Raw genomic sequence first — 10,680 nt, 5'->3', positions numbered from 1 at the left:
GTATGGCTTTTCTTTCTTTCTTTCTTTTTCTTTTTTTTTTTTTTTTTTTTTTTGAGATGATACACCTATGACAACCCACATAAGCACAGAAAGAACATGCAGCCTACACACAGAAAGGTCCACTGTCCCACTCTGGAATCCAGGTCGTTCTCATTATGTGGCCTAAGTGTTACCCAGATTAGTTGCTTTAATATTTTATTTGTGTACACATTTGGGTACACATTACAGGGCCAATGACCCACAATAGACTCTCTGAAAGGCTCATATTTTTCAACTTTGGAGACATAAATTAACATTTTTATAAGCTATTTAAAAGCATAAAAGTAGTCACTGTTGTAATTGCCATCTCTTTCCAAAAGCCGTTCCTATAAAAAGAAGTGTCCGTGCTCTGTGGTGGGCTGGCCGCGGAAATCTCGCGAGAACTCGCTGCTCCGGTGTCGTGGGTTCAGAGGGTTTTCGGTGCTGCTGGATGGCCGCCTGCAGCCTCTCCGTCCACAGTGCAGCTGCGGGACAGTCACCGGGAAGATGGGTCTCCTCTCCGTCAGCCTCGGACCTTTCCGGAACCGGGTCCGGACGGTCCGGACGTGGAGCCGAGACTTCAGCACCTTTTCTGCCACTTATCGCAACTGCGCCGCGCTGAAGGTAACCGCGTCTTTATTTAGTTGTTATTGCGTAAAGTTGTTAAAACAAACATTTTAGGGATTTTTTTTGGTGACATATGCGGCGGTTAACTATTGTTTTCAGGAGTTAGAGGTGCGGCGGCGGAGCTGGAGGTCTGCGGTGGGAACAGCTGCTGTCCTCCGTGCAGCAAACCCTTTAAAACCCTGAAAACAAACACTGCTGCTCTGTTTATGTGTCATTCCTGTGTTGTTTGTTCTCTCACGGTCGTCGATGTCCGTCTGATAATATGGTTTATAAGTCCGTTTCCTCAGTTCGTGATGTTCTCTGGACAGGGGGGCGTGTCAGCGCCACAGAGACGCGACTCCACGCTCATTCATTCACTTCCCTCATCTATTTCAATTTAAATATACATTATGTCTTAGCACGCACAGTGCAATTTGAGCATTTTTGTGGTGAAACGGGTGATCGGGATTTTATTTCTTGCAGTAAACTGACTTGTGCATGTTTTTTTTTTAAGTCGTGCGTGCATTTGCAGCACACGTGAACATTATGTTCTCCTGCAGACGCCCCGCGGAACACAGTGTTCTGGAGAGGTGTATGGGAGGAAAGGTGGCACAGCACCTGTTCGGGCTGCCAAGGAGAGATACAAATAAAGATATGTTATACAATCAGGGGTTCCTTTGTTCAGGCTCAGCCCCTTCGTGCACAGTTGCAGCAGTGTTCAAAAAGCATTGCAGTCGGAGCTGACTGAGGCATGAACACAGCAGCCTCTCTGGGCTGAATTCATTGTGTGCATATAAAAATCATCTTGCACAGGGTAATAACTTAAAAAAAAGTGCATACAATATATTAACAGGAACGAATAAATGGCATCAGTACATATTTGATGTGCATTCATTGTAATACTTACCCTTCATGTGTACAGTTACATTTTTCTAAATTCATATTAGACTCATGTTACTAATACAAAATTGTTTGTATCCATACATTATTTATGGGTACAGACTAATTTATTCTGCACATGGTAGCAGATATATGTAACTAAATACAAATAAGCATGGTAGCAGCTGTTTGGTGTCAGGTATAAGTGGGCTGTCTGTAATTACTTTGTGTAATTTGGTTAAATGTGGAGCAGTCCACCTCAGTGGGTCTTCCATAATCCCATTGATAATCATGTTGTTTGTAGCAAAGCAGATTTCTCCTAATAGCATTAGAAATCTTCCAATGAAAACAGCCTGAGTACATTCAGTTGTGATCAAAATGATTTATGGCTTTGAAGTCAGTCAGATGTAACATCCATGACATAACATGTCTCATGCTTGTTTTCCCTGCAGGTTATTTTTGGTCCAGCCTTCATTGTTCACAAATTTACCATGCGGTGTCTTTATTTCAGAGGACTTCCCTAATCCAGAGGCGGTGTGGAGGATTATACCAACACAGTTTTGCTCTCAGTCGGTTTCTCAGCTCCAATAAGCCACCAAAAGGTCTGGCGCCTCGTAATGCTCTTATTGGGTGTAATTACCGGGAATCAGTGCACATATTGACCCTAATCTTAAAGGTCAGTGTGACTCATGTAATCACCCTCCTCTTTGTGTTTGTTGCTGTAATGTTTCAGGTTTTGAGAAGTTTTTCCCAAAGAGTGAAGAAACGACTGGCATGAACAAATCTGTTGAAGGTGAGGAATGTGTCGCAATAAATTCTGAAAATCTTGTTTGGTCATCTCTGTGGAGAGCTCAGTGTTTGTTTGCTGATGTTTAGATGAAGCCACCAAAGAGCGACAGTCTGTGGAAACTGAAGGTCGGGACACAGAGGACGAAGGCAGCCGGAGAGGAAGAGGAGGGAGCGATCAGCAGTGGAACTGGTGGGCACGCTTCCAGGTGGGATTCATGAACAGCATTTCATTCATATCACTGTATTGTTGGACTGTAATGAAATAAACCAAAACGTAACTGAGTTGGATTGTTAAAAGTAAATATTTTACTCAATGTCTCAACCAGTCACATTCACCATCTCACCTTCTTTCATGTTCACCATTTGGATATTTGGTTCTGATGTTATTGTCTCAGCTTTACGTCGTCTTTGGTTCATCATGAAATGTTCCTCTCAGTTAGTATATTTGTCATATCCCACATGTCCTCCTTTTATTGTGATTATTAAACAGTCATATTATTTTTATACATAAATTGTGAAAATCCCCCCCAAAATGAGTTAAGTTATAGTGTTGCCAGACTTTTTCACATGCTGCTGTTATAAGAAAACTTAAATATTGCAATAAATACAAGTGCTGTTTATAATTTATTCATATGTGAACGCTTTGATTCTGTAAAAGTGGCGTACTTAATGCAACAGCTAAATCTGAGCAGAGAGGTCAGTGATGGAACAACTGCTTTATTGATTACAAAGTGCCCTTGGCATCCAAGCCATACTGTGAGAGTGGATTTGTGAAGCAAACACGCTGAAGACTGCATAAATCACCTGCAGTCTGCAGTTATTGCAGCACCAGTCACCACTGCATTCTACACACCCGCCTGTTGAAATGAACCGTACATTTCTCTGACAACTAACATACAACGACTCCAGAGTGAGCACAGAGAGATGTTTTTCTATGGAAATCAGTCTCATCGGAACTAACTCTCCTCTTTCTTTTTCAATCTTTCAAACAAACAGGAAGATTTTCACCTGGATGCAAAAACAGCCTGGAACCTTGCTTTGGGCGCCGCCGGAATGGCTTCGGCTTTTTTGTTTTTCCACTTCAGAGAGACAGGGATTCAGATCTCCTGGAAGGAGTTCCTGCAGCTCTACTTGAGCCGAGGCTTGGTGAGATCGGTGTTTCTGTTTTGTCTTCTATTTCCACACCGGCGTTTGTGAGCCCTTGACCACATAAATCTTCTGTCCGCAGGTCGGCCATTTGGAGGTCGTCAACAAGCAGTACGTCAAAGTGTTTCCAGCTCATGGAGTGAGCACCTCAGATGTGGTCAGTACTACGATAATGCTCGCAGATCTCTCTCGTCTCTGGAGGGTTACTGTATCTCCGATACTGTAGCTGCTATTTAGCGGTTTTCGACCCGCAGTGATCAATATCTATCAACAGTTGTCCAAAGACAGAGAAGTGCAGGACAACAGGGTTGTCAAACATGAAACCAAAACATCGGCACCAGAGGATGGAATTCATGGAATAGTCAATAATATAATAATACTGATAAAAGTGACTTAATGTGTCGACGGAGGGCAGAGACACAACACTGAGTCAGTACAAAACAACAGATTGCAGCATTAACTAATGATGCACCAGTGAGACGTTGTTGACTAATCATGAGATTCATTTATAGAAACACAAGTGCAAGATTAATGCGTCACTGCAATAATCATGGTTGTTAAATGTTCATTTATTTGATCTTTTATACATATTGTGTGTGGATCTGTCTGTCATTAAATAATTTTAATGGTGCTTTATTAAATGTATCTTTTAATGCTGTTATGCTGCCAATACAGAGAGTTCCAAACTTTTTTTCTTTTTTTTTTCTGTTCAACAGTGGTAATAAAACCTTCCAGGCATTAATAATGTCTTGTATTATTAAATTGTGGTGCAGCAGGTAGTGTAGAACAGTTAGAAATCTTCTAATAAACACGTTTATTATGTTTAGATGCAGCGGTGGACCCGGATGAGAATATAATAACTGGTGATTAAAGTAGAGAAAACAATCTAAAATGTTTATGTATATATATTCTGCCTGTTTGTTTCCTCAAGTGTTCTGTTTGTTTCTGTAGCTTCAGTCATAATCCAAGACTCTGCTGGAATTCTCTAAACTTAAGCTTCTTCAAACATGATTTACCAACAGTTTTAAAAACTGAGACGAGAGATTTGCTTCTTCATATTTTGGATGTAGTTGATGTGTTCTTTTCTCGACTTCCTCCACCCAAGCTTCTCTCTCAACCATGAAACTTTCACCAGCAATCCCTTAATATTTGGATGTTTATTATATTCTGACAAATGAGACTGAGATACATTGTTTACGCCACACATTCCGCTATTGATGGAAAAAAAGCTCATGATCTGATGATGAGGGGCTGTTGTTTCACCTCTCGTTTCCGTTTTCGTCATGGGTATTCCCTAGTGAGGTCCGTGTGTCTTCACGGGGGGGGGGGGGGGGGGGCTGCAGTCCCTTTGGAGGCCTGTTATATACAACAAGGGATTTACATAAGCATGTGAAAAATAAAAAACAAGCTGTTTATTTTTCTTATCTTTGTGCTCCAGGGCTATTTCTGGTTCAACATCGGCAGTGTGGAGTCGTTTGAGCGTAACCTGGAGATGGCTCAGCAGGACCTGGGCATCAACGCCACACGCAAAGTGCCCGTGTTCTACAGCAGTGAAAGTGATGGGTGAGAAAAGAGAGCTTTCCTCACTCACACTGTTGATTGGATATTTCTGCACTTGCTGATGTGCTGTCTGGTCTCATTAAGGCCTCAGTATACTCCCCCGTCGCCGCCACGGCGTTCCTACGCCGACAACCCTACGCCGCTACTGAACATATCTTGCTCCTGCGTCAAGGGAACGCCCTCCTCTGCCAAGCCGCTGGCAGTCACAACAACAATGCGGCTTCCGTAGCTCCGGCTTTACCTAGACATAGATCTATAGACATAGATTTCTAGACGTACGTATCTAGACACGCGTGCATTTACCGAACATATATCTGCATATATGACATATCTTGCGACACCGAGCTGTCGTGGAGGAGAGGCATGAGCGGACCGTGATGAAATATTGGTGAAACTAATGAGCTTTTGGACGATTAAAGCCGTTTTCGGAGCGGCTATACACATAGCCCCGTCTGCTAACACTGCTAACACTGCTAACAGTATAGGGATGTGCGCCGCTCAATTTTGGATCTATATTTCTCCCGAAGCACTGTTCGGGCCAGAAAAGTTTTCCGGGTGAGTTCTACTTTATTCTATAAACAACGCGAAAGCGGACCAATCACAGCCCTCGACGTTCACGTCACCACGCGTCGAAACGACGCGAAGTCACAATTTTCGGGAGGCGCACGTCAAGCCCCGACGTAGCCCGTCGTAGGGCTACGACGTCTACGTCGTAGGAACGACGTAGCGGCGACGGGGAAGTATACTGAGGCCTTTACTCGGCTCTCTTTCTCTTACCTACAGGACGCTCTTTTTTAGCGTCCTGCCAGCCATCCTTCTGGTCGGGGTTCTGCTCTATACCATGCGGCACGGGCAAGTCGGTGGAAGGAATGTCAGCAGAGGCAAAGGAAACCCATTCAGCATGACCGAATCCAAAGCCAAGATAATTACAGACAACATCAGCGTGCGTTTCAAAGACGTCGCAGGCTGTGAAGAGGCCAAACTAGAAATCTTAGAGTTTGTGAACTTCCTGAAGAATCCGCGTCAGTATCACGACCTGGGCGCCAAGATTCCCAAGGTGTGTGAAAGTCTCATGTCGAACAGCTTGTTGGACTATATGATGACAATCCTATCCCTCATACTTTGAAAAACACCTGTGGAAGCTCATGGACAGATATTTTAAATACGCCCCTTTTATTTCCAGGGAGCTGTGTTATCCGGTCCACCTGGAACGGGGAAGACCTTGTTAGCAAAGGCCACGGCGGGAGAGGCCAACGTCCCCTTCATCACCGTCAACGGCTCCGAGTTCCAGGAAATGTTTGTTGGTGTGGGCCCAGCACGGGTGAGGACTGAGCTGAATGATCTTCAAGAGTCCTGATGTTATACGACGTGTCTCATGCTCCTGTTTGAACCCAACAAACAAACACTTTTATTTATTGGATGTTTGACTGCTGCTTTGCTCAGTCATCTGAGCAGCAGAGAGATACTTTGACATGAGTTGCATTTATTTCTGAAAATGGCGTATTTTCAGTTTTGCCTTCCTTCTGTTTCTGTCCTTCATTAGATAAGGGATACATTTGCCAGAGCAAGAAAAAATGCACCTTGCATCCTTTTCATTGATGAGATCGATGCAGTCGGCAGGAAAAGAGGAAGAGGAAACGCCGGCGACCAAAGCGAGCAGGAAAACACTCTCAACCAGCTGCTTGTGGAAATGGATGGTGAGCAGTCGTATCGTCTCTTTTCGGCGGTTTTGCCCTTTTATTCATTCATTCTGTCATGTTTCAAAAACCTGTGTGCTGCATATTTTTTGTCATTGCAGGGTTTAACAGCAGCACGAACGTAATTGTTTTGGCTGGAACCAATCGAATCGATATCCTGGATCCCGCTCTGATGCGTCCAGGACGTTTTGATCGCCATATATATTTAGGTAAAACATCAGATATCTGAGCGGCTGAGATTAATCTCTTATCCTTAATGTGTTTCCTTAAAACGTTGTTTGAAGTAGTTCTATTTTCATCCATGCTTCTCTGCCTGCCTTCATGTGATGTTATTAAATGCGTGTGCTGTATCCACTCTTCTTTCATGCTTGCTTGAGTTACTTGATCTTTGATCTGGCTGCTCAGATCTAATTTGCCTGACATTAGCGTGGCAGACTGAGTGCTAGACTTCTCTCCGTCAAAGAAAACAGGGTCAGTTTGAGACAGCTGTTCATTTTTTTCTTTAATTAGATTCGATTGCTGGAGGCCCATAATGGATATAACCCAGTGAGCTTCTCTTTCACCTTTCGCCGTGCTTATTGCTCCGTATAAACAGTTAACAGTGGGATGGAGCTGCTTGAAAACAGCCGTAGTCATTAGTTGTGTAACTTGTTGCGTCGCGGTGCTAATGCTTTTGTGGAAGAACAAAATGAAAATGAGTTTGGGCTTAGCCGGCACAAGAGATTAATTGTGCTTCTGAAAAACCTCAAAGTTGGCCCATTTCAGGAGCCTGATGTAATGGATCAGTCTGTCTTCAACATTCCGTCTTCAATCCGCCATACATCCTTCTTCTTGACTTTTTTTTTGTATAGTTGAGGGCGTCTGGAGCCAGTCCCAGTTTAAAGTGATTAAAAGACAGATTTTCGATTGTTTTGGGCTGTTGTGTGACTGACTGCAGGTGTGATTGTCTCTCTGTTTGCTCTGTACTGGCTGGAGATCTGCTCTGATTTGATCGACTGCAGCATGTTCTAACCTTAATGGGTTAATCGTCAACATGTTTGCTTTTCTCTGTTTTCTTTTTGCAGGGCCACCAGACATAAAAGGCAGGGCCTCCATCTTTAAAGTGCACTTGAGACCTCTGAAGTTAGACTTCAGCATAGACGCAGACGCTTTGTCCAGGAAGCTCGCTGCACTGACTCCAGGTTTTACTGGTAAGACGAGGAGATAAGTTCACGTGTGTGCACGCTTTGAACTGCCTGTAGACAACGAAATCCACGTAGTTTGAACTTTGCATCAGTCTTGTCTTTCCAGTATAATCTAACCTTTGTGTTTGACCTCTGCTTCATCCCAGGGGCGGATATTGCTAATGTGTGCAATGAAGCTGCACTGATCGCTGCTCGTCACCTCAACCAGTTTATCACTACTAAGCACTTTGAGCAGGCGATTGAAAGGGTTATTGGAGGCAAGTTTCACCACATTTATTTATTGTGTATTGTCAGCGGTTACACATCTTTAAAAATGATTGAACTTTGCTGTAAATGTTTTGTTACTACTGCAGGTTGATGCCATTAAATAAGCTTTTAGTTGTGGATTTGGCAACAAAAAGAGAAAAAAATGATCAATTTAAGTGCTACTGTGATCCCTTTTGGTTGACTTTGATCTAATCTCCATCTTGGAACCAAAGTTTGTCATTTTATTTACTGTTTATTTAACGAGGAATCAGTAATACAGACTTTTCCTCCTGGATGTTGCTGAGTTTACTTCATGATGCCATAGTGAGCGGTTGTTACCGCACTGTACTCACAGTGGGACATTCATGAAGAATCAACTGAACAACATGTTTCCAGTGTGCTGCTCATGCTTTGTTGCAGTTTTGCTAAACATCCTGTTCTTTTCAGGTTTGGAAAAGAAGACTCAGGTACTACAGCTGCCAGAAAAGACAACCGTTGCGTATCATGAAGCTGGACATGCTGTTGTCGGCTGGTTCCTCGAACATGCAGACCCACTACTGAAGGCACGCCGGCTTTTTCCTTCCTCTTTCTGTTTTCACTAAACCAACCATGTGACCGTACAGTTGGACTGACTGTCGTGTCCCCCGCCAGGTGTCCATCGTTCCCAGAGGGAAGGGTTTGGGCTACGCACAGTATCTACCAAAGGAGCAGTACCTGTTCTCCCAGGATCAGCTGTTTGACAGGATGTGCATGATGCTGGGAGGCCGAGTGGCCGAGCAAGTTTTCTTTAGTCGGATCACGACTGGCGCACAAGACGACCTCAGGAAGGTCACACAGTCGGCCTATGCACAGGTAATCAACCACGCGCCATACGAACTGGTTGAGCTGTAACTTCACATTTTTACTCACTGTTGATGTAATCCGGCTCCCCTTTACTGTTGCAATTTCTCCTCACATTCTAGGTTGTCCAGTTTGGCATGAATGAGGCGGTGGGTCAGATCTCTTTTGACCTCCCTCAGCAGGGAAGCGTGGTCAGCGAGAAGCCGTACAGCGAATCCACAGCGCAGCTCATCGACCAGGAGGTCCGCCTGCTCATCGACGCCGCCTTCCAGCGAACCGTGCAGCTCGTCAACGACAAGAAAGAAATGGTGGAGAAGGTGCGACTTCTTCACTTTGCTGTATTAGAGGAAGCGTCAAATGAAAAACGGCGTTACTGTTGTAGGTTAATTGAGTGAAATGCTTGTGTTTCACTGCAGGTGGCAAAACGCCTTCTAGAAAAGGAGATTCTGCACCGAGTCGACATGGTAGAGCTGCTCGGACCTCGTCCCTTTCAGGAGAAGTCCTCTTATGAAGAACTGGTTGAAGGGTTGGGGGAACCCGAGGAGGACGCCTCTCTCCCCAAAGGGCTGAAGGACTGGAACAAAACCACTGGAGATGAAAAATACCGGCAGAAACGGAAAAACAACTCAGCTGTTTACCTCTAATGTGCACAAATGGCATCGAGGCAAAAGTATTCCACTGACGTTCTGCAGATAAATGATGTTTTATTATCCAGGTCTTTGTGGAATGTGCAATTTTTTGTGGATTACGTTGTATATATTGTAGTTTTTACATGAAAATACAGTTTGTAGCTTATATTTCTGCTGGAAGTGCCTTCTCCACTCTTGCTTCCTCACTTTGATGCAATCCTTAAGTGCAATCACCTTGACTAAAGTCACAAACATGTAGTGGACACGAACCGCAAGATTACTGGGCTCAAACTACAAAAAAAAAAAGTTTTTTATAGACGTCATTTCTTTGCGTAAGAAGTACCTTGCTGTGCTGTTGTAAACAGCAGCGACGCTTGAATTTAGTTTTTTTTTAATGACTTGTTTTTATCAAATTGAATTTCAGAATTTGGTGCTTGTAAGCGTTTGACATTTCCTTAAAAATAAGAAAATCTGCAGTAATGTTTGTCATGTCAGCCATGTGTCTGTTGTGTTGGAGCCTAAACCTGTAAATCCCCTGAAAGCGCAAATCCTTTTTTTTTCTACTCTATTGTGTCTCAGACCTTTCACATTTTCACACTTTGACTGCACTTTTTGGCTCTTTTCAATCATTCTTTTTACCTTTGTACAATAAACAATGTTTCTCACCTTGAACCCACTGTAATCTTTCTGTGGACTCTGAAAAATCACAGTAGATTGATTTACATAATGTATAAATATACAACATTTTAAACTAATTTCCTATTCATCAATCTGATTTGCCTTTGTTTGCTCACTTTCCTCTTAACCACAGTACTATAATAATCACAAATAAGCCATATTTCTCCAATTTCTTTATTCCGCTTCCATCCCAGTGTCGCTTTGATCCACCGTGTCACAGCATTCAGAATTATTGGCACTGCTGGTATAGACAAGTTTCCCACGCGACAAATAAATCAAGTAACCAGCTGATCACCCCCCAGTGACAACAAGGATAAGAAATATTGCATCAGAAGGTAAAAGTCATCTCCCGAAAGACGATCTTGAAGCGTAATCAAAAAAATTGTTGGCACTTTGTTGTTTTTGGCA

The 10,680-nt window shown here is 43.3% G+C and overlaps 1 protein-coding gene across 2 annotated transcripts; it reads left to right on the top strand.

Annotated features, from left to right (window-relative positions):
* The first annotated feature begins 426 nt into the window (after window positions 1-426).
* On the top strand, window positions 427-9,859 carry LOC115390819 (AFG3-like protein 1). 2 transcript variants are annotated; one of them, XM_030094841.1, is made up of 17 exons: window positions 427-642; window positions 2,015-2,105; window positions 2,237-2,296; window positions 2,380-2,498; window positions 3,289-3,438; window positions 3,521-3,595; window positions 4,877-5,001; window positions 5,797-6,055; window positions 6,182-6,319; window positions 6,542-6,695; window positions 6,797-6,904; window positions 7,760-7,885; window positions 8,026-8,136; window positions 8,573-8,688; window positions 8,777-8,977; window positions 9,088-9,282; window positions 9,382-9,859. In XM_030094841.1, exons 1-17 carry the CDS (start codon window positions 526-528, stop codon window positions 9,607-9,609), a joined length of 2,373 nt encoding a protein of 790 aa, XP_029950701.1. In that variant the 5' UTR covers window positions 427-525; the 3' UTR covers window positions 9,610-9,859. The 2 variants fall into 2 exon arrangements, with proteins under 2 accessions (XP_029950701.1, XP_029950691.1); XM_030094831.1 differs by having other exon boundaries at window positions 5,782-6,055.
* The last annotated feature ends 821 nt before the right edge of the window (window positions 9,860-10,680 follow it).

This window comes from Salarias fasciatus, chromosome 1, assembly GCF_902148845.1.
Source record: "Salarias fasciatus chromosome 1, fSalaFa1.1, whole genome shotgun sequence".
In the NCBI taxonomy this organism is placed as follows: domain Eukaryota; kingdom Metazoa; phylum Chordata; class Actinopteri; order Blenniiformes; family Blenniidae; genus Salarias; species Salarias fasciatus.
Note: the sequence above shows the minus strand (reverse complement) of the source record. Positions and strands in the feature narration are given on the sequence as shown.